The sequence below is a fragment of the Ailuropoda melanoleuca genome, chromosome 4 (assembly GCF_002007445.2).
Source record: "Ailuropoda melanoleuca isolate Jingjing chromosome 4, ASM200744v2, whole genome shotgun sequence".
Classification (NCBI taxonomy): Eukaryota; Metazoa; Chordata; class Mammalia; order Carnivora; family Ursidae; genus Ailuropoda; species Ailuropoda melanoleuca.
The window spans coordinates 96,387,734-96,409,788 of record NC_048221.1 but is presented as its reverse complement, the minus strand read 5'-3'; the positions used below and the strand labels follow the sequence as shown (position 1 = coordinate 96,409,788).

Here is a 22,055-nt window from a genome sequence, read left to right as displayed (position 1 = left end):
CAGAAGCAGCTGGTCTTCTTGAATAGGGAGGTCAGAATGGTCAGCTCCAGTATCTCCCCTCAGTTGAGGTGGGGGGATACAGCTTTACCTCTAGCCTTTTCGTGGGGGAAAAGATCAGTACCCCCTTATTTTTTTTTAATGTTTTTTTATTATAACCCCCCCTTATTTTTGACTATAACATGATGCTAGGTATAATTTTATTTTATATAAAAAGCATTTTTGTGATTCCTCAGAGCCCAGGGATTGGTGCTGGTGGTTGGAGGGACCTGCCCCCCACTGGTTCATTTAATCCTCTGTCCAGGTACCCTCAGAGCCTAGGCCAGGAAAGCAAGGTGGAAATCAGAGCAGGAGTCTCGTACTCCTGCTGACCCACTCATTCTGTGACTTCAGGGGTCACATATAAGGTCAATGTTTCCGGTCCCCGCCGGATGCGCACTGCCAGCTGGGATTGGGTTCGAACAGCTTCATAAATATCTTCAGCGTTTTGTACCAGCTGCTCCCCAATGGCCAAGATCACATCACCCGGCCGTAGACCAGCCCTACGGTGAAAGACAGACAGAGAGAGAAAGGAGGGAATAGACAGCCCAGTTCAAGGGCACATGCACACCTCACCCATCCCCACCTCACAATGCAGTCTCTCCCTCACCGGTGTGCAGGGGAGTCCAGGATGACTTTATGGATGAGCACACCATGCTGAACATCAGGAAAGCTTGGTTCTCGAAGCTGTAGTTCAGCAAGGATGCTGAAAGGACAGAGATCACTCTGTTAACCACACCAAGGCACTCTCCCCATCTTGTGTTCACCTCAAATCTCGAATCAACACACTGACAACTGCATGGACAAGGGCATGCACTAGATACTCCGGATACAAAGGCAATTGGCTTTCTGCCTTCTGGAAGTTAGGAAGTGGGACATGTATATAAAAGGTAATTAATTCCAAGTGATACATAGTATAAAATCAGTAACACTAATGTCATTCTAGAATTCTAAGAGAAACTTTAAGGAGAGAATAGAACTTAAGCTGAGCCTAGAATGAATGGTTCTGGTATTTAACTATATAAAACAAGAACAACATAAATAAAACCATGGAAGTAGGAAATCAGGTTGGCTGGAACAAAATATATTCATGTAAGAAGCCAGAGCTGGAAGGTTAAATTGGAGACAAATGGAAAATGGCCCCTAAACACCAGGTTAATGGATTGAAGTTTTTAAATCAAAACAGTAACAGGATGAAATCAACCTGGTAGCAGGTGTACAAGATGGATTGGAGTGAGAAAGTCAAGATCATGAGAGAGAACAGCTCTTCTGATAGCTCCAAGCGTGAGGCAACTTATCTTAGATAAAGATAAAATTGAGAGCAAACCTCAACACAAGTTGCCCACAACTGAATACACTGGTGGTCCTACAGGTCACTGCCCCTAAAGCTCATACCTGGGAGTCAGGGTCAGCATCATCACCCCAATGTAGCGGCGCTGGGACCCACTGATTCCAAACCAGGAATCTGTGATAGAAGGACAAATGAGCCTCAACCAGCTACCTCCTTCCTTCCCCCACCCTTTCCTCCCAATAGACCACCCCCCCAGCAAAGCCCAGTGAATGCCCCTCCCACCACTTAAAGGAATTCCTCCCCCTCTAAGCTAGGCTCACTCTTCTTTTCCCCACGATGCAGAAACTCTCGAAGGCGATCAGAAGGGATGGCAAAGGAGATTCCAGCTGTGACCTTCATGGTATTCACTCCAATCACCTCCCCATCCTGCAGGGATAGAGCCCACTATTCCCTGGCCCAGACACATAGTAGGAAATGGGGATATCTGAACAAGAGTAGCAGGGAGTACTAGGGAGTTGGGGAGACCTGGTTGGATTCTGGGAGATAGCCAACAGGAAACTGCTCAGAAATTTGACCAACATCGTTGAATTAGAGGAAGCACACCCCTTCTCACACTGACCTGGGGCAGGGATTCTTGGAAAGAAGGATGTCCCACTCACCAGGTTAACCAGAGGACCTCCAGAATTTCCAAACTGCAGGACAAGGAGAAAATATGGAAGAGATCCAGGGACTCTATGCCTGGGGGCATGACCAGGATGTAGGCACTTTCTCCAAATTCTCTCCTTTCCCAGCCCAACCTGAGTAGCCACATATGTGCAGCCCAACTTCTGTATACAGGCTCATCCACCATCTATCACAGTTGGTGCCTGCACCCCACAGCCTAGCCCCCAACCCCCAACCTAGTTTTTCATTTCTCTTATGTCAGAACGCACATCAATAGCTGCATCAGTCTGGATGTATTCCACATTGGTTTGGGGGAGGCCCAGGTCTCTGGCTGGACGCTGAGCAGAGCTGACAATGCCAGAAGTGATCGTATTCTGCAGTGCAAAGGGACTTCCCATGGCAACAACAAACTCCCCTTGCCGGACATCGGCTGAGCGTCCCAAGGGTAGCGTGGGGAGAGGCTCCTGAGGGAGAATGGATATAAGAGACCTGTCACTTGGAGATGTGAGCAAATTCACAGCCCCACCCAGACCTTGCCTGCCCAGACCCCCACCTTAGTCTGAATCCTCAGCGTGGCAATGTCTGCCACGGGATCCACAGCTGTGACCATGGCCTCATACGTGTCACCGCTAAGCAGCCTCACACGGACCCGGCGCCGATCTGCCACCACATGAGCGTTGGTTACGATGAGCCCGTCGGCAGCCACCACGAATCCTGAGCCATTCGAGATAGGGACTTCGCGGCCCGAGAAAGGATGCCTGGGTTGGGGGGAAAGCAAGGATGTAAGGAGGCTCAGACCCCGGCTCGCCCGCCCTCTAACCCGCGGCTTGGGTGCCTCCTGCTCTTCCCCACCGTTACCGGCCCAAGATCTCGATATAAACTACGGCAGGTGCTGTCTTCTCCACCACGTCTGCGATGAAGTTGTACTGGCTCCGGGGAGAGGTGGGCGGCGAGCCAAGGACCGAGGCGAGGACCGCTGGGGGACCCCGACCCCCGCCCCACAATAACAACAGCACTGCCCCCCCAGCGCCCAGCGCCACCGCCAGCCATACGCGCGGACGGGTTCCAGGGGTCTCTGAGACCTCCCGGGTCCTGGGATCTGGGGTCCCTGCAGTCAGCCGTGCTCGGGAATCCGAAGTCCCCGATTGCAGACACGTCCGTGGTTCAGGGACCCCCACAGACAACCGGGCCCGGAGACTGGGGGTCCCATAAGTCACTCGGGCCCAAGGGTCAGGAGTTCCTGACGTCAGCAAAGCCCGGAGGTCAGGGGTCAACAGGGGTCCCTTCCCCCAGCGAACGCCCCCCAAAGCCCGCCATCCCCGGAGGTTCCAGACTGCACCCCGCCCCGCCCTCAGTGCAGCCATCAGCTCCGCCTCGGCTGCCTCCTCGCCCGCCCTACACAGAGGCGGCGCCCTGGACGCGAGCAGGCGGACAGAAGGACGCGGGGCACGCCGGTACCTGAAGTCCTCCAGAAGTGCACGCCGGGACCCAGGATTCCGGGAGGCGGACTCCGCCCCGCCCCGCGAATGCCGGGAATTGTGGTCCCCGCGGGACGTGAGTTATGAGGTGGCCCAAGGGCCCGCGAGGCATGCTGGGACCGCTAGCCCTTCCGGGGCGCCTCAGGACTTCGGGTGCCGGCACCCTGGGCGGATGCCCGAAGACTCCGCCTTCCCAGGAGCCCCTGCGGCGGGGCGCGAAGATGGCGGCGGCGGCCGGACATCCCTAAAGCAGCGGCGATGGATCCCTCCCCGGCGCTGGGGCCGGAGCGGCTCTTTGACTCGCACCGGTAAGAGCCCTGGCGGAAAAAGGCCGGCTCCCGCGTCCACTCGGCCTTCGGCGCCCGATCACCCCGCCTTTCGCCCCCAGGCTCCCGGGTGACGGCTTCCTGCTCCTCGCGCTGCTGCTCTACGCTCCAGTCGGGTTCTGCCTCCTCGTCTTGCGCCTCTTTCTTGGGATTCACGTCTTCCTGGTCAGCTGCGCTCTGCCAGACAGTGTCCTTCGCAGGTAACGACCCGGGGGTTCCGGGAGGGTCTGGGCTGGGCCAGGCCCGAGGCCGTGAAGTCACCACTGCCTGCGTCCCCAGGTTCGTGGTGCGGACCATGTGTGCGGTGCTGGGGCTCGTGGCCCGGCAGGAGGACTCCGGACTCCGGGATCACCGCGTCAGGGTCCTCATTTCCAATCACGTGACACCTTTCGACCACAACATAGTCAACTTGCTCACCAGCTGTAGCACCGTGAGTAGGGGGCGAAGCCGAGAGCTCCACGGGGCGGTTCCCTGGGGCCAGCTCGAGGCTCCCCTTTGTTTCCCTTGGGGACCACGAAATACTGAGCCTTACCCCTAATCCCGCTTCTCTACCCATATGTCAGTTTTCTCACTTCCCAATGTTCTTTTCTTGCTTTCTCTCTTCTCGATTCCCAGCCTCTACTCAATAGCCCCCCAAGTTTTGTGTGCTGGTCTCGGGGCTTCATGGAGATGGATGGGCGGGGGGAGTTCGTGGAGTCACTTAAGAGATTCTGTGCTTCCACGAGGCTTCCCCCCACTCCTCTGCTGCTATTCCCTGAGGAAGAGGCCACCAATGGCCGGGAGGGGCTCCTGCGCTTCAGGTGGGTGAGCACAGGTATCGGTCTCCAGCTGGGTAGGTGGTCGGGCTTGGGGGCCCTTGAGTTTTCACAATTTTCAGCCCTACCCCTTCTGTCCTAGTTGATTTTTTTTTCTGTTCTTTTTTTAGTTCTTTTCCCTTTGTATTTCTTTATTCCTCATTTATCTACTTGTACAGTTTGACAGTTTTCTGTTCTGAGTCAGGTGCTGACCAGCTGGCTAGAATCCCATCCTACTCTCTCTTTCATCTTCCAGTTCCTGGCCATTTTCTATTCAGGATGTGGTACAACCTCTTACACTGCAAGTCCAGAGACCCCTAGTCTCTGTGGTGAGTGTGTGTTGGACAGGGAATCTCTGGGGCTTGGAGGGTAAGTTTCCCACTCCTGGCCCAGGCTTAGACCTCACTTCACGCCCTCCCTTCAGACGGTGTCCGATGCCTCCTGGGTCTCAGAACTGCTGTGGTCACTTTTCGTCCCTTTCACAGTGTATCAAGTAAGGTATTAACTGTCTTTGCTTTTTGGTGGCTGGGAGAAGCTCACCTCAAGGTCAGGGAGGTTGCCTCTTCCCTGTCCATTTCCAGATCTTTTAGTATCAAGGTTCTATGACAGAGGCAATACAAAGTGTTTACTATCCCCCCACCCTAATCACAACTGTTACGTGAAAAGAAGTATCAATGTGGGGAGAGGGTGACAGCCGCACACAACATGGTCCTGGATTTTTTATTTATTTATTTTTTGCAGGTGGCTCCCTCCTGTTCATCGCCTCCTGGGGGAGGGGAATGAGGAGTTTGCCCTCCGTGTACAACAGGTGGTAGGGTACACAGGCAGGGTGGAGGTGGATTTTTTCTTAAGGTTAGGAGGAGGAAGGCTTGAGACCTTGACAGTTCCAACCTTCCAATTCTCCCTAGCTGGTGGCCAAAGAATTAGGCCAGACAGGGACACGACTCACTCCAGCAGACAAAGCAGAGCACATGAAACGACAGAGACACCCCAGATTGCGTCCTCAGTCAGGTTTGTGGTCTCTGTACACAAAGTTCTTTGGGTTTTCTCAGCCTACTGTGATTCCCTTCCTATTCCTGTGCTAGTCAGCCTCTCCTCCCAGTTCTCCACTCACCATGTTTCGGATTTCTTTTTTGCAGCCCAGTCTTCTTTCCCTCCCTCCCCTGGCCCTTCTCCTGATGTGCAGCTGGCAACTCTGGCTCAGAGAGTCAAGGAGGTTTTACCCCATGTGCCACTGGGCGTCATCCAGAGAGACCTGGGTATGGGAAAGGGTAGCCTCACACAGGAGACAGGCGCAGAAAGGAAAAGTGGGTGGTGAGGGGAGAAGATGAGCAGGGAAACAGACTCCCTTCTTCTCTCTTCCCTTCTCCCCAGCCAGAACTGGCTGTGTAGACTTGACCATCACTAATCTGCTTGAGGGAGCCGTAGCGTTCATGCCTGAAGATATCACTGAAGGGACCCAGTCCCTTCCCACAGCCTCCGCCCCCAAGGTGAGACCCAGGAAATGGTTAGGTCCAGGCCTAGGGCTGGAATGGGCAGTCTACATACTCCCTCTCCTTGATGTCTCTTTTTTGATCCTGAGACCCTAGCACAGTGCCTCTCTTGCAAAGTAGGCATTCGGTGCGTGTTTAATGATGATGACTTCGCAAGCCCTCTGACATTGTGATCACCTCAGTTCCCCAGCTCTGGCCCGGTGACCCCTCAGCCCACAGCCCTCACATTTGCCAAGTCCTCCTGGGCCCGGCAGGAGAGCCTACAGGAGCGCAAGCAGGCACTCTATGAATATGCGAGAAGGTGAGAAGCTTAGAGGACAGTGGGTAGGAAGGGGCAGGCTGGAGAAGAGAGCTAATTATAGGGCTAATGTGGCAAAGCCCACACAATGTCTTCTTCCTATGTCTCGCAGGAGATTCACAGAGAGACAGGCCCAGGAGGCTGACTGAGCACAGGATGGCACCCAGAGCCGCAGGACGGAGACTGGGGGCAGCCCTCACCCAACTTACAACTGGCTGGAAGGGTGGGTGGTAAAAAGGGAGGGATGGGGCTCCCCCCAAAATCACATTAAATTCAGGGTTTTCACTCAAGGTCTCTGTTGCCTCTCTGGGGCTCAAAAGCCTACTGAGCAAGTTCCTTTTCCCTTGGTTGGAGGGAACAGGGGTGAGAGCCTCCTTTTGGGTTTGTGAGAAGTAGTTGAAATCACCCCTTCGTGTCAAGAAATGAGTGATATTATGGAAGTGTAACTGAATTGAAGACCAGCGGCAACTGGACCCTAGCTTGGGTGTTCAGCTCAGCCTTGTGACCAAACAGCTGCAAAACTACAAGTCCCAAGATGCCTTTCACTAACAAGCACAATGTACACTGTAGAGTACACAAGCTCGGTGTGGTGCCCGGAACCTGTTTTCCATAGGCTTCTGACAGATTAAATTAAGGTGGGGCAAATGGCCCCACCCCAAAACCAGTCTTAAGGATTCCTGTTTAAGCCAAGCCCCAGGGTGGAGCCGGAATTTACCTTTGTACTTCGCTAGGGTCTGGGCTGGTGGTGAGTGGCTGGGTGGGTCTGGAACTGGCTGCCATCGTGACACGTCTCAGAGCTGCAAGCAGGTTTGAATCCAGGATCCTTGTGGCACCTGCTCCTCGGTTCCTACCCCTTCCTCCTCCTATTCTTTCTCTCTTTATCCTTTTCCCCTTGGGACTTTCCCACAGGCTACCATAATTCCTGCTGCCCTGGTGGCCCTTTATGTTAGTCACAGGATTTCTACTGCCTGACTATCAGGTTAATAGTCCACTTTTCATAGTCCCTCACTTTCAGACTCAACTCTCCACTGTTTCCTGGCAGGCAAGAAATGCTGGGAAGGATGGAGCCCAGCGCATTACCACCTGAGGGTACAGGTTAGGGATCAAGGGTGGGAAGTTGGTGTCAGTCATTTAATACAAGGCCCTTAATCACCGCCCTGCCTTCTATAGGTACTGCCCATCAGCTACCATGGCCTCTCAGCGTCTTGGGCTGGCAGAAGAGCCTGGCCCAAGCCCCGGGGAATCTGAATTGGCTGTGAACCCCTTTGACGGGCTCCCCTTCTCTTCCCGCTACTACAAGCTGCTTGAGCAGCGCCGAGCCTTACCCATCTGGGCTGCTCGCTTTATCTTCTTGGAGCAGTTGGAGAGTAGCCCCAGTGGAGTGGTGCTGGTGTCTGGAGAGCCTGGCTCTGGCAAGAGCACCCAGGTGGGGGGAGATTCTGGGAGCAAAGGGAGGGACTAGAGAACTGGTCCTTCCACTAGCAAGGTGGGGATTGGCCTGCATGGGGTTCTAGGGGAGTGGTCAAAGAGTGACCAGATTAGACTGGCCCCTGGGTGGCTGGTGAAGGACCAGGGGACTCTCCCAATGAGAAAGGCCACAGCTCCCCCTGCACTTCTGACTGAAGTCCTGCATCTCACTGACTGGCTGTCCTTTCCTGTTCCTACCCCAGATCCCTCAGTGGTGTGCAGAGTTTGCACTGGCCAGGGGGTTCCAGGAAGGCCGAGTAACTGTCACTCAGCCCCACCCTCTGGCAGCCCTGAGCCTGGCCATGCGGGTTGCCGATGAGATGGACCTAACCCTGGGTCATGAGGTTGGATACAGCATTCCCCAGGAGGACTGCACTGGGCCAGACACCCTGCTCAGGTGAGGCCTCTCGCAGGCCTGACGCAAATTTGATTTCCCTCACCCAGTAGAAACAAGCCCAGTCCTCTGACATCTCGCCAAACCCTCCCTCAGCCCGTGTCACCCTTTAAATCGTGCCAACACAATGCTGAATTAAGCCCTTAACCCCAGCCAGGGACCTCAGATATTCAACCTCGCCCTCATCGTGAGCCTCACTTTCCCAGCTGGAGTACAGCCTGTGAAAAAAAATGCCATCAGTGAGGTTGTGGGTCTCAATACAAGTTCACAGCATCTTTTTCTGACCTTATTATCGAAATCTAGGCCCCCCAGGAAGACGTTCCCCTGGACTTCTGGAGATGTTCAGTGTCCACACTGACTCCTCCGCCCACTGCCAATATCAACAGGTTTTGCTGGGACAGGCTGCTTCTACAGGAGGTGGCCTCAACCCGGGGCTCGGGAGCCTGGGGCGTGCTGGTGCTGGATGAGGCTCAGGAGCGGTCAGTGTCCTCGGATTTGCTCCAGGGGCTACTGCGAAATGCCAGGCTGGGAAACCTTCCAGGGGACTCGAGAGTGGTTGTGGTTACTGACCCTGCCCTTGAACCTAAGCTCCAAGCCTTCTGGGGCAATCCTCCTATTGTGCATGTACCCAGAGGGCCTGGCGTGTGTCCCACACCTGTATACAGGGACACTGTCCCTACCGATCGAGTGGAAGCTGCCTGCCAAGCTGTGCTTGAATTGTGTACGAAGGAGGCTCCAGGAGACGTGCTAGTGTACCTGCCCAGTGAGGAGGTAAAGATGATCTGCAGAAGGAGGGTCTCGTGTACGCCACCTTCCTTTCCTGGGGGAGTTGGAGCGATGCTTGTGAGGAACACTGAAGTTGGTAGTATGTACTATGTTGGAGCCCTTAGGAAAAACTCAAGGATCTTGGCGTAAAGAGGTCTACCACCCCTTTTTTGACTCCATCTAACACAGAGACTGTGGCTCAGGGAATTCCTGAAATTATAACAACTTTATGAGTATGCATTTTTTCAGAGTGAAAAGCCATAGCTTTCATCAGTTTCAAGGGGTTTGTCACCAAAAAGGTGAGAACTGCCTTAATGCCCCACCCCTCTCTTCAGGAAATTTTGCTGTGCTGTGAATCCTTGTCCAGGGAGGTGGAGCCCTTGGCTCTCAGAGGACCTCCACCACGGGTGCTGCCCCTTCACCCAGGACATGGCCCAGCTGTTCAGGCTGCGTACGAGGACGTAGACTTGGGTGCCCGAAGGGTCGTGGTCACTCACTGGCTGGCTGACTTCTCCTTCTCGCTCCCTTCCATCCGACATGTCATTGACTCAGGACTGGAGCTTCGAAGTGTGAGTGAGAGAGATGAGGGGATGTGGGTGCTAAAGATAGAAGTGGCTCACTCTGATCTGTCTTGGCCTTGGTTGGGGGGGGCGGGAACAGGTGTACAGTCCTCAGATCCGAGCAGAATCCCAAGTGCTGAGACCAATCAGCAAGTGTCAGGCAGAGGCAAGAAAACTCCGGGCAAGAGGGGTCCCACCAGGTAAGAGCCTTTGCCCTTACTGAGATCAGACATGAAAAGAGTCACCACATGCAAACCCTGAGAAATCTACAGAGGCCTTCTTTCCAAGGTCTTTCTCCCCTCAGGGTCCTGCCTCTGCCTGTATCCTAAGTCCTTCCTAGAACTAGAGGCTCCCCCGCTGCCCACACCCAGGATATGTGAGGAGAATCTGAGCCCCCTGGTGTTACTTCTAAAGAGGAGACAGATTGCAGAGCCAGGGGAGTGTCACTTCCTGGACCGGCCCGGTGAGCACCCCACTGCCCACGTCCTGCTGTCTGACCTGCAGGCTCTGAGACTCCCTGCCCTATCTGCCGTATTTCCTCACCAGCTCCAGAAGCACTGATGCAGGCCCTGGAAGACTTAGACTACCTGGCAGCCCTGGATGATGATGGGAACCTGTCAGACCTGGGAGTCATCCTATCAGAGATCCCCCTGCCCCCTGAGCTGGCCAAAGCCCTGCTGGCCTCCTGCGAGTTTGACTGTGTGGATGAGATGCTCACCCTCGCCGCCATGCTCACTGGTATAAATCACTTCTCTCCCTGACTCTTGCAGCCGCTTCAGGCCTTCCCAGCCCTTTCTGGTGTTCTGGTGCTCCAAAGGCCAGCTCTTCCCCCTCTGCTCCCCTACAGTGCCCAGAAAACCAGCCCAAACCACTTAGCCCTCCTCTGTCTCATTAGCCTTTTCCCAGTGCTGGTTCTTGCCCCCAACATGCATAAATCTCTCTGTTACTACTAAAGCTCCACACCACTCTTCCTCCACCCTCTACTCCCCTGCAGCTTTGCAGAATCACCTCTGCCCCAGTTGGCCTAGTGTGTTCCCACCCACTGCATCCCAGCCTCAGGCCCACAACAACACTGACAAATCTCTCAGCTCAGCAGTGACCGCCCCCCACCCTCACCGAGGCTGAACCCACTGAAGAGTTCTGAGTCCTTATTCCTTATGACCTTCTGACACTTGAAAATGTGGACCACTCCTGCCTTGGAACTGCCCCCTCCCTAAGCCTCTGGGACTCGCTCCTCCAGGTTTTCTGGCTGTTCGGCCGTTCCCTTCATCTCTTCCCTGGCTCTTTGTCCTCTGCTCACCCATTGTAAATTGGACCTCAGAGTTCCACCGCTGACCCTTTTGCCTTCTCATTCCTTGAACTCTGAACAAGTTCATGCACACCCATAGTCTGAAGTGCCATCTTTACACTTAAAATTTCCAAACCTTCTATGTCCCTGCCGATACCATTCTTCTGAATCTTAGATTTTATATCCGATGCCTGATGGGCATTTCCATCAGAATTGGCCACGGTACCCCAGCCCAGATCTGAACTCAAGCACTTGCTTAAACTATTCCCTCACCACCACCACAAAAATCATGCCGTCGTCTCTGCAGCTCCACTACCATCATCCTAATCTTTTTCCAGGTTCTTTCATTTTTATCTCCTAAATGTTTTTTTAAATTGATCTATTTGTCTCCATACTCATTATCAGTGCCAATGTTAGATCCTCACCACCACTCAGCGTAGATTCCTTTAGCCTCCTAACTCGTCAAGTTTAAACACTTGGACTCTCTTCCCTCAAAACTCTTCTTCAACAGCTATTCTTTATCTTCTGGACGGAATGTAAACTCATTGGCACAGCACATCCAGCCTCTCATGACCTGGCCCATACCTACCTCCCAGTTTATCTCCTGCCACTCTGCCACACATGCCATTCGCCCGACCCTCACTAGGTGCGTGCAGGTCTCCACACAGGCTGTGCTACTAATTTCTGTGCCTTGCCATGCCCACAGTTCGGATTCTCTCCACCCCTTCTCTACTGAGCTGATTCCTAACAAAATTTTAAATATTGGGATGCCTGGGTGGCTCAGTCAGCTAAGTGTCTGCCTTCAGCACAGGTGATGATCCCAGGGTCCTGGTTTCAAGCCCCACATTGGGCTCCCCACTCAGTGGGGAGCCTGCTTCTCCCTCTGCCTGCCGCTCCCCTGCTTGTGCACGCACGCACTCTCTCTCTCTCTGACATAAATAGATAAAATCTTTAAAAAAAAAAAAAACTCCAAATATTGGCCCACATACCTGTTGTGCTGATCAAGTTTGCTTATCTCTCCCACCAGACTCTAAGCTACTTGAGGGCAGAGACTGTCTTTCATTTATTTATCCTCAATGTCTAATAAAGTGCAAAGCACCTAGAAGTTATCAATGTCTTTTTAATAAATTTCCCAAAGTGACACTTCCTACCTTTTCACCCTTCCTTCTGTACTGCTATCCTTTCTCATTCCCCAAAATGACCTTCCTCTCTTCTCCTCCAGCTGCTCCTGGGTTCACCCATCCTCCACTCTCTGCAGAAGAAGCTGCCTTGCGTCGGGCACTGGAACATACGGATGGTGATCACAGTTCTCTGATCCAGGTGTATGAAGCCTTTATACAGAGTGAGTAGCCCACTCTGCATCTTCTTATAAAACCCCAGATTTTCCAAAGAGGGGAGGTGGAGTGCAACCAGCTGGAGGAGGAGGAAGGCCTTTGGCCAAGGGCTGGGTTCTCTTGGGGGTCTCTTTGCAGCTGTAGCTGTTCCCTTTCCTCTTGTAGGTGGAGCAGACAAGGCTTGGTGCCAGGCTCGGGGGCTAAACTGGGCAGCATTGTGCCAAGCCCAGAAACTTCGAGGTGAACTCCTAGAACTCATGCAACAAATTGAACTTCCCTTGTCCCAGCCAGCCTTTGGCTCTGAGCAGAACCGCAGAAACCTTCAGAAAGCGCTGGTGTCAGGATACTTCCTTAAGGTTAGGGGAAAGAGTTGGGGTAAAGGTCATAAAAATAGCAGAAAGCAGAGGAACCAAAAATTGATATGCCACCTCTGAAACTGGGGTTCAGGTGACCATTCAAAGGATTTTGTAGAACCAGGAGAAAGTTTTCCTTTGAGGTGTTGGGGTATAGGGGGCTATGGGAAATGCCATATGGTAGGGACACTGCCACCTAGAGATGATGCTTTACTTTTGACACTCTCACCAACCTTCCTAATTCTTTCTCAGCCCCCTTTTCTTTTTTTTACTGCCTTTCTCTTCTCCCTCACTTACTCCTTCACTATCTTTGCTTTTTAATGAGGTGGCTCGAGACACAGATGGGACTGGAAATTACCTGCTCCTGACACATAAGCATGTGGCCCAGCTCTCCCCATACTGCTGCTACAGAAACCGCAGGTCACCAGCCAGACCCCCGTGGGTGCTTTACCACAGTTTCTCCATTTCCAAAGACAACTGCCTTTCCATTGTTTCTGAGATTCAGCCACAGATGTGAGTTTCCTGACACCCCTCTTATACTGCCCATTCTTCTTCTTGGGGCCAAAATTATGGCTGGGGAGTTAGAGAACTTTAAGGAGAAGAGGATATCTTAGTGGTTTGTAGTGACATATGATTTGAGGGGACAGGGTTTGTGGAAGGAATGGGAAGAAGTTTAAGAATCTGCATTATAAGAGAGGATACAGAAATCATCTAATTGTGATTCTCTTTATCAGGCTGGTAGAGTTGGCTCCTCCTTACTTCCTGAGTAACTTGCCTCCCAGTGAGAGCAGAGACCTCTTGAATCAGCTGAGAGAAGAAATGGCAGATTCTTCAATAGAGAGTGTATCCCCCTCCACCCAAGAGTTTGGAGATGCCTGTGTCCTGCAGTGACCTGCCTAAGGAATGGAACTGAGCTCATCTGAAGGCATTAGATTCCCTCTCAGGCTAGCACAAAGGTAGCCAGCCAAATGTTAGGATCAAATGTAAATCCTGGAACCTGAGTCTTAAGAAATGGTGGACTGAAAATAGAGGAAATTGGGTAAGCCACAGTATACATAAGGTTGGACCCTTTCCTTAGCCTTCTTCTATTTATTGGAGAACAACTGATATGCCCCCCCAAGTCCCCAACTTAGGCCAAACCCATCTTTGTGTGCTTCATTTTGATCTATAAAAGTTCTTTCCCTATGGTGCCAAATTTGAGTTTGATTCTGCGGCAGCACATACAACATCCACGAGTTAGAGATGACACAGTTTCATGCAACTCCTCCAGCAATATCCTCTTGCCTGGTTCCTGCCTGTAGTCAAGCCTTTGCAGTGTGAATGACTAGCTGTCACTGACCCAGAAAATATATAGTTTGACTACAGTTGGTCTCGCAACCTGCCTGAAGCTTACTTCCCTTTATCTTGCTACCACCTACAGGGGAGGAAGAGTGAGAGTGCTATAAGAAATCAAACAAAATCTTCCTTTTTTTCCACATACAACTTAGATCCAGCTCCTTCTTAAACCTCAAGGCCAATGAAGCCATCCCCGAACTCTCAACTTTCCACCAACAAGCTTCCCAGCAGCCCCTGGCCCACCAGCACACTAAAGCTTTTCTTCCTTTAAATTATTAATGTTGATATCTTCCATCATCTTGCACATTGTAAATGTGTAGAAATTGGTGGAAAGAAAGATTTAATCCTTAGAACACTGCTTCTCTCCTCAGTGTCTTCCCTTGGAGAGTCTATCTGTTCTCATCATTCCATATATCTCCACCTCTATGTGGATGTCACCCAACCTCCCCCAAAGCACTTTTCCAGATTGTATTCTCTTTAGGTCTAGCATTCACTTTTTCCTGTAGTTCTCTTGCTCTAAACTTTCAGTTTCCCCTTCATTATCCACAACACCATTGATCTCCTGATCCTCCACATGTCCAACCCTGGAATCATCTTTGATTCTTCTTGGATATTCCTAGTTATTTGCCAAAAATCTGCTCACCCTAACTCCACGGGGCCCGTTAATTTTATCCACTGCTTCCCCCATTCCCCCTCTCTGTCCCCACGGGAGACGAGAGCCAGAATAGTGTTCCTAGATTTTCTGTTTCATCGGGTGTATAAGTATCCGTCTTGCCTGCCGCCCAGGAGGCGCTGTGAGGCTCAAAGAGGAGGAGGGAGTCAGCAGTTTGAACACACACGACAACATGAGGTTCAAAGTCAGAAAGGTATCCTTAGCGATTATTTTACAGTTGAAGAATGAGATGCCCAGTGTGGAAAACCCTCTGGTTCCTGTCACAGTCAGACTCTTGCCCTCCAGCACCTCTTGCATTATTCCGCTGTCAATGGTGTCTTCCTTCCTTCGCACCTTTCGTACGGACTCAGGCAGTGCGAGCTGCCGCCGCCCCACCCCAGCACCACTTTTAGCCTGCTCTGCGGGTCCAGAACCCCAGCTTCAACCCACCCTCCGAAGAATCCAAAGTCCTCAGAGAGCAGCCCCCATTGGCCAGCCCGCCCCCTCCCCTCACCTCATTGGCTATCGTACTGCAAGTCCCGCCTTCTCGGCTCCTCAGGTTCCAGCTGCGGTGCGACCGCAGTTAAGTGGGAAATGGCGGGAAAGGCCACTTCTAAACGCGCGGCACAACCGCGAAACGCTAGCCTAGGAGCCCGCGGTGGCCAAGAAGCCCTCGACGATAGCCTCAAAGCCAGCTCCTCCTCACAAGCTCCGCTACCACGGCACCACGGCACCACGGCACCACGGCACCACGGCGTGGTCAGCCGCGCGCCCCGTGGTCCTGGGCCCGGCGCTCCGCGCGGCGCCTCAGTCCGTTAAAGAGCACTCGGCCCCGGGCAGGCGTCGTTCACACCACCGAGGCAAGCCCGGACACAGAAGCCACCTTGTTGTCCTCGGCCCAGGGCTGTAGGTTCTGCAGCGCGAAGAGCGACGAGTTGTGCAGGCAGAGTGGGTCCGGGGGCAGCGGTGGCCGCAGAGGCCTTGGTAGGGCATCCTGCTGCAGGTGCAGGAGCAGCCGGCCCGCGCGGTGCCGCTCCGCCTCGCGCTCCTCCGCGGTCTGGCGCCTAGGCGAGCAGAGACGCAGGGTCAGCGAGGACGGCCCTCGTCCACCCCGCGCCTCCTCGTCACCCGCCGGGCCCGCGGTTCCTCACCCGCCCGGCTCCTCACCGTCCCTTGACCCCGCCCGCGAGCCCTCGCTCGCCCCAAGCCTCACCGCCACTTGGTGCGCCGGTTCTGGAACCAAGTCTTGACCTGTGCGTCGGTCATGCGCAGGGCCTTGGCCAGCGCTGCTCTCTCCGCCGAGGCCAGGTACTTCTGGCGCAGGAAGCGCCGCTCCAGCTCCAGCACCTGCGAGCGGGAGAAGGACGTGCGCGGCTTCTTCCGCTTCGGGGGGGTCCGGTTTTGGTAGGGGTGACCTATGCGGCGCGTCCCGGAGAAGGGCGAGAGAGCGGCTATAGGGAGGAAGAAAGAACAGGGCAGGGTTTTCAGTGCGGCCCTTCCAGGTGCCCCAAGCTCGGCTCCGCACCAGCAAAGGCTTCCAGACAAGAAAGGGCCTGGGAAGAAATGGCCCTCCCCCTTGAGTGAGGAAGAGACGGCCCCCGGAACTTCACCCTGCGCTACCCGCAGTGTGGACAGTAGATTGCAAAAGAGGGTGCGGACATCGACGGCAGCTCCCTCCCCATTGCCTCTCTCAGCGTCAGGACCGAGAGATACATGTTGGGGGAAGATCCCCTGGGATGATCCGGGCGGGGAGCGTACGGGGAACTTGAGATGGAGCAGAAGGATCAAAGATGAGGAAAAGGGGTGAATGTGGGGCTGGACGCTGGAGCGTCGGGCAATCTCACCCGTGAGCCGGTCCTTGGCAAAGCGGCGGCCGCTGTCCATCCAAGGGAAGGTGAGTCCGGCTAGGCCCCCGGCTCCGCCCAAGCCCGAGGGTCCAGGCACTGCTGGCGCTCCTCCCGCGGGCGGCGGCACTGGCATTGGACGATGAGCCGGGACGCGGATCACGCCGCCAGGGCCCATGCCGGAGCTGCCAGGTAGCGGGGCCAGCGAACCCGCGGGACCGTAGCTTGAGGTTCCATGAAATCCTCCCGAGAACGCCGTACTCTCCCCATGGCCCTGGCCTGAGCGACCCGGGCCTAGGCCGCTCCCGAGGGGTTCCGGGCAGCTCAGGATCTGATCGATGCCAAAGCTGATTGGCTCGTGGTGCGGGAGGTTGTGCGAGGCCAGGACCGCTGGCTCCATGGGTCCGGGTCAAGGAGGACCACAGGAGGTTTGGCGGTCGGGGAGGGCGCCCCAGGCAACTCTGGGAGCCCAGTAGCGGAGCGCTCGGGGCGGCGGCCTCAGGGGCCCGCGGAGCTGGCCGCTGCGGGTCGCCGGGGCCCCCGGGACAGCTTCATCCCTGTGCACGGGGAGTAGCCGCGCCCGTGCCGGCCTCTGCCGGGCGTCGGCGCGGGGACTCGCATCCCGGGGGAGCGCGACCGGCGGGGGCCCCAGGAGCGCCCTTGCTGTCCCTGAGGCGCAGATGGACGCTGGGCTGCCGGGGCCTCTGCCTGAGTCCGGGGTGGAGAGGGTTGGCCGGCTAGGGATGGGGCAGTGACTGACAGATCAGCATTGGGTGGGTAGTGGGGGCTGGGGGTAGGGCAGGGGGGGCCGTACCCGTTAAAGGGAAAGAGACGCCTGTTTGCGCCAAACGCCCGGACGACTGCCGGGAGGGGAGGGTGGGGGTAAGGGGGGAGGTGGCAAGGGTGTTAGGAACCAGGCTCAGCACGGGAGGGGCCAGAGCACGGGCCGCTGCGCGCTGAGTCAGGCGAGATGCGCACAGCAACTCCATCCTTGCCGGCCTCCGCCCTTTGGGCTTCCACTGCCTCACCGGCTTCCTCGCAGGTGCCTCTTCCCACAGTCCCCACTTTTCGCCTCGCGATGGGTCCTGCCTGCCGACTCCCAGATTCGTTGTGGCCCCCGCCTAAGTGCCCTCGAAGACCAAATCTCGTTGTGGCTTCCTGGCTGCTATGGGAAGCGGTTGGGAACGGCGCCGGCGAGTTGGAGGCCCGGGAAGAGGACAGGTGTGGGAAGGGGGTGGCAGGGCGCGTCTGGTGGGCTAGGGCGGGAAGCAAACCACTCTGGGCCAGCGATCATAGTGCACCTCCCGGCCTCTCCCGTAGGGCCCCTACCTCCTTCCCGGAACGCCAGTAATTGGTGCCCTGTGTTTCTAAGAATTTCGATTTTCTGAAATCGGTGTAAAACGAACCATTGGCTCAACCCAGGCTAAGTCAGGCGGATGAGAGCTTGGGGCTGGCGTTCCGCCCCCCAAAAGGGGACCACCAACGCGGGACTCTGCCCCTCCACTCTGCGCCTAGGGAGTCAATTCTCGCACACTTCCCCCCTCAAAGGCTGGAGGACAAAATCGCCACAGGCGACACGTGGTTCCTCACTGAAGCCATCGGCGGTCTCAGTCGCCTCACTGTCCACAGACGCTTCTCCCTACCCAAACCCCAGAAACTGTGCCTGGAGTGTGTCAGGGATGGGAGGTGGGGAAAGACTGAAGGCGCTTGGTGACCTTGTGACCTTTGGCCGGGGACCCAGGAGCTGGGAGTGTGTGAACTCTGCGTCCTTCCCGGGATGGGACCCGGGCCCGGCGGGCCCCTGCGCCTTAGACCCGCCCCCGCCGCCGCCCGGCCCGGTGCAGGCCGCCATAATCGGGTTAGCTGGGTCGGAATTACATTACCTTCCCCGGCCCGCCCCGGCCCCGGGGGGGCCCTGGCGCCTCTGAGCCGGTGAGACTGGGCGCAGGGAGGGGTGTGTGCCTACCATTCCGAGGCGGGTGGGCACGGATGAACCGCTTGGCCTGCCTTGGACACGTGGTGGCTTAAGAACCCCACCCTGTTGTGTCAGCTCTAGCCCCGAGACCCCAGCCCACTCTGGTGCTCAGCTCCGGTCTGCCTGTTACCCGTGTAAGCCGAAATGCCTTCTAAGTCTAGTAGATGGGTCTCCCTGGGCACACGGATCTTCCAGTTGTTTCTCCAGGATCTCCTGGGAAAGACTGGGGCTCCTTTCTCCCCAGCAGATGGGCTGCAGCCCTGCGCCTGAGGCAGGGTGAGGGGTCTTTTTTCTCCAGGGAACTGGGAACAATATTTGGGCATCTGGACAGGAAGATAAAGAATGAAGGGAATGGACTCTCCCCACTAAAGCCACCAGGCCCTCCCTCAGTGTTCTCAGAAGGCTCAGTCTGAAGGGGGTGAACCATAGAAGAGGGAGGCAGTTGGCATCAATAATATGTGACATCCTCCCCCAAATTCTTGTCCACTTCCACTATCCAATTTCTCCAGCCCTTTCTGACCCTGCCAATAGCCCCTTCTGAAAGGGGAGCAGGGGGGCTCCTGCCGATTTGGCAGCTGTGTTTTCTTGGTGGGAAAGACAGACATTATCACCTCTCCTAGCCCCTCACAGAAGCCCAAGCACCCTTTCTCAGCAGTAGAGAGGTGGGGCTTCTAGGGGGCATGAAACTTCTGCTATTTAGGGAAACCTCCAGAGGCCGCTTGGGCTGGATCCCCTGAATGAGAACAGAGAGCCTAGGGAGACAGCAAAGTAAATAAAGACTCTGAAGGGGACTGGCCTGAAGGTTAGGGATCTGTCGGTCCTTTTCCCCACTCTAGTGGGTGGGCCTCTGAGGAAAGGGTGGGCACTAGTGTGTCTCCAATCAGGCTGAATAAATCCTGCTTGAATGAATCAGTGAGGGAGGAAGATCTGTATACCTGCTGACAGTTCATCCTGCCTTTTGAGGTCAGCACAGATGGCACAGCCACCCAGAGATTGCCCAACTGACCCTTGGAGAATGGTCACAAACCCAGTAACATATACACGTCTCCTGGGGAGTTACAAAAAAAGAAATTAGTGCCCTACTTCAAGAACAAAGGGTATCCAAGTCTGTCAGCCACAGTCCTAGGAATTCCTCTCCACCTCTCCGGATCCTGATTCCCTGGAAAAGGTGGTTCCTGCTAGTTTATATCTAAGATGGAGGCCCTGGGGTCAGAACCCCGACCTCCCATACACACTCCTTTGTATCTGTCTCACCATGTCCCATATGCATGTGGTCCCCAACTCTTCAAGTTTTCAGGCCTTCAAGCTTGCAGCTTCACAGGGAGAGGCACGTTCCCAGCCTGTGCTCCAGTGCCGTCCCTTCCTTCCTGCTTTTCCTGCAGTGTCTTTCCCACAAGATGGTCCCCACTCCTGTATCATCACTTCTCTCATTAGTTTAGTCCTTCCTACCCCCAACTGTCTTAGGTCTCTTTTACCCAGACAAAAGTCTTTGCCTGACTTGTCAAGAGAGATTATGTTTTCCCTTTCCCTTGTACTCTGCACAACCACTGTTTCTACTTCCTCATCATTTAGTCCTTTAATTTTAATTTTAAAGTAATATCTACACCCAACGTGGGGCTCAAACTCACAACCCCAAGATTAAGAGTAGCAGGCTCTACTGACTGAGCCAGCCAGGAGTCCCTCATCATTTACTCTTTTAACCCACTATAACTTGGCTTCACCACACTCTTTTTCAAAGAGTTCCAGTGTCCATTTTTGAGGATTTCTCTGACATATTTTGCTCTGTTGATTACCAACTATTTCTTGAAATATCCCTTTTGGTTTCTGTAATACTGTCTTATTCTACATCCTAGGCTTTCATAGTCAATGCTTACTTTTTTTCTCCACCGACTTTGCTTTTTCCACTGAAGACTGAATGTCCTCAGAGCTCGGACTTCAGCTTTCCCTCTCTATCTGCTCAAGGTTTCACCCATTCTAATAGTCCCATCTATTATATCCACTCAGAAAATTCTGGGACCTCTATCCTTGGCTGTGACACTTGTGTTCCAGCCCCTCTGTCCTAACCTTCTGGCCAGCTCCACCCACCTTTGCTGCAGCCACCTTAAAGTCCAGCAGGCTGCAGGATGTGCTCCCCTCCCAAGATCCTCATTCACTCCCTCCTATGCCTCCCTTCGAAATATGTCATATACAGCCCTATCTTCCCATTCCCACTAATAAAACTTAATCTAGGCCATCATCACCACCAACTACATTTATTCATTTGTTCATCCAGAAAATTTTGATTGAACACCTACCATGCACCAGGAACTAGAGACAGAGCTGCAGACAGAACAGAAGAAAAAAAAAAATCCCCACCATACAAAGTTTATATTCTAGTGGGGGAGGCAGGTAAAACACAAGACAATATATACTAAGTAATAATAGATGCTAAGAAGAAAGAAAGGAAAGGGGAGAAGTGAAAGGATGGGGGTGTGATTTATCTAAAGTGGTCACAGAAGGCCTCACAAAGTAAAGACCTAGAGGAAGAAAGGAGTCATTTGGATAACTGAGCATTTCAAGTTGGTGATGATGCAAGTGCATCTTGGTGTTATCTGTGGAACAAACAGTAAGGGGTCCAGGATGGCTGGAAAGACCATGCAAGGTCTTGAAGCATTATAAGGACTTGGGCTTTTATTCTGAAAAGGAAAGCTATTGGAAGGTTGAGGAAAAGATGCCAGATTTTAAAATTTTTTGTTTTTAACAGGTTTCTTAGGGCAAAACTAACATACGATAAACTGTACATAAAGGGTATAAAAGTGTATGTGTACACACACAAAGTCACCACAATCAAGATAATAAGCACAACCATCAACTCAAAAAAATTTTCCTTATACCTTTTTTTATTCATATGGATACGTGGAAGCAAGGAAAGCAGGCTAGAAGCCACTGCAATCAATCATCCAGAAGACAGATGATGCTATCTTGGACCAGGGAGGTAAGCAGTGGCAGTAGTGAGAAGGGGTTGATTTAAAAATCACTGATCTCGGGGCGCCTGGGTGGCACAGCGGTTAAGCATCTGTCTTCGGCTCAGGGTGTGATCCGGCTCAGGGCGTGATCTGGCGTTATGAGATCGAGCCCCACATCAGGCTCCTCCGCTATGAGTCTGCTTCTTCCTCTCCCACTCCCCCTGCTTGTGTTCCCTCTCTCACTGGCTGTCTCTATCTCTGTCAAATAAATAAATAAAATCTTTAAAAAAAATAAAAATAAATAAAAATCACTGATCTCATAACTTCTTGCTGCTTACCCACTCCAATTATTAAAAATGAGCAAAAATGCTTCTTTTGTAGGGTAACTCCCTCCCTTCAAAAAGAAGAAAGAAAGAAAGAAAGAAAGAAAGAAAGAAAGAAAGAAAGAAAGAAAAAGAAAGAAAGAAAAAGAAAGAAAGAAAAGAAAAGAAAAGAAAAGAAAAGAAAAGAAAAGAAAAGAAAAGAAAAGAAAAGTCTACTACTTCCCTAGTGCCCTCAGGCTCAAGTCACTGCTCCATGAGGCCCTGTTCTACCACTACTCTCAAATCCACACCTTGGCCTTCTTCCTGTCCCTCTCTTCGGTCATTCCCCTCCACCTTGCCTTTCTTTTCTATTTCTTATCCACGCACCCCACCCCCGTTCTCTAAATTGTACCCACACAAAGTCCCACTTCTTCCAGAAAGCCTTTGGTGGTCTCCATTGGG

The 22,055-nt window shown here is 53.6% G+C and overlaps 4 protein-coding genes and 1 long non-coding RNA gene across 11 annotated transcripts; 3 read left to right on the top strand and 2 right to left on the bottom strand.

Annotated features, from left to right (window-relative positions):
* Positions 1–128: 128 nt before the first annotated feature.
* On the bottom strand, positions 129–3,435 carry HTRA2 (HtrA serine peptidase 2). 3 transcript variants are annotated; one of them, XM_002921465.4, is made up of 8 exons: positions 2,849–3,433; positions 2,544–2,748; positions 2,260–2,454; positions 1,987–2,019; positions 1,648–1,753; positions 1,432–1,501; positions 647–742; positions 129–539 (listed from the first exon to the last, which is right to left on the bottom strand). In XM_002921465.4, exons 1-8 carry the CDS (start codon positions 3,352–3,354, stop codon positions 374–376), a joined length of 1,377 nt encoding a protein of 458 aa, XP_002921511.1. In that variant the 5' UTR covers positions 3,355–3,433; the 3' UTR covers positions 129–373. The 3 variants fall into 3 exon arrangements, with proteins under 3 accessions (XP_002921511.1, XP_034515307.1, XP_034515308.1); XM_034659417.1 differs by having other exon boundaries at positions 400–539; positions 623–742; positions 2,849–3,435; XM_034659416.1 differs by lacking the exon at positions 1,987–2,019 and having other exon boundaries at positions 2,849–3,434.
* A 190-nt stretch (positions 3,436–3,625) lies between these two features.
* AUP1 (AUP1 lipid droplet regulating VLDL assembly factor) lies at positions 3,626–6,670 on the top strand. The gene is given in 13 exon segments (XM_002921466.4): positions 3,626–3,679; positions 3,682–3,776; positions 3,857–3,994; positions 4,074–4,224; positions 4,410–4,594; positions 4,845–4,917; positions 5,013–5,086; positions 5,330–5,396; positions 5,497–5,599; positions 5,728–5,847; positions 5,963–6,078; positions 6,264–6,382; positions 6,492–6,670. Coding segments are annotated over 13 exon segments (1,317 nt in total). The 5' UTR covers positions 3,626–3,640; the 3' UTR covers positions 6,529–6,670.
* Positions 6,671–6,877: 207 nt separating this feature from the next.
* On the top strand, positions 6,878–13,735 carry DQX1 (DEAQ-box RNA dependent ATPase 1). Of its 4 annotated transcripts, XM_002921467.4 has the most exons (11): positions 6,878–7,805; positions 8,050–8,243; positions 8,627–9,011; positions 9,341–9,574; positions 9,666–9,765; positions 9,870–10,028; positions 10,112–10,303; positions 12,076–12,195; positions 12,353–12,543; positions 12,866–13,053; positions 13,275–13,735. In XM_002921467.4, the coding sequence occupies exons 1-11, from the start codon at positions 7,569–7,571 to the stop codon at positions 13,429–13,431; spliced, it is 2,157 nt and encodes a 718-aa protein (XP_002921513.1). In that variant the 5' UTR covers positions 6,878–7,568; the 3' UTR covers positions 13,432–13,735. The 4 variants fall into 4 exon arrangements, with proteins under 4 accessions (XP_002921513.1, XP_034515280.1, XP_034515281.1 ...); XM_034659389.1 differs by lacking the exon at positions 9,666–9,765 and having other exon boundaries at positions 9,896–10,028; XM_034659390.1 differs by lacking the exon at positions 12,866–13,053.
* A 1,001-nt stretch (positions 13,736–14,736) lies between these two features.
* TLX2 (T cell leukemia homeobox 2) lies at positions 14,737–17,101 on the bottom strand. 2 transcript variants are annotated; one of them, XM_002921468.4, is made up of 3 exons: positions 16,372–17,101; positions 15,741–15,978; positions 14,737–15,591 (listed from the first exon to the last, which is right to left on the bottom strand). In XM_002921468.4, exons 1-3 carry the CDS (start codon positions 16,769–16,771, stop codon positions 15,375–15,377), a joined length of 855 nt encoding a protein of 284 aa, XP_002921514.1. In that variant the 5' UTR covers positions 16,772–17,101; the 3' UTR covers positions 14,737–15,374. The 2 variants fall into 2 exon arrangements, with proteins under 2 accessions (XP_002921514.1, XP_034515309.1); XM_034659418.1 differs by having other exon boundaries at positions 15,741–17,101.
* On the top strand, positions 16,217–21,729 carry LOC117801996. Its single transcript, XR_004624970.1, has 3 exons — positions 16,217–16,421; positions 21,249–21,320; positions 21,673–21,729. It is a non-coding gene; the product is annotated as an uncharacterized LOC117801996 (long non-coding RNA).
* Positions 21,730–22,055: the final 326 nt, after the last annotated feature.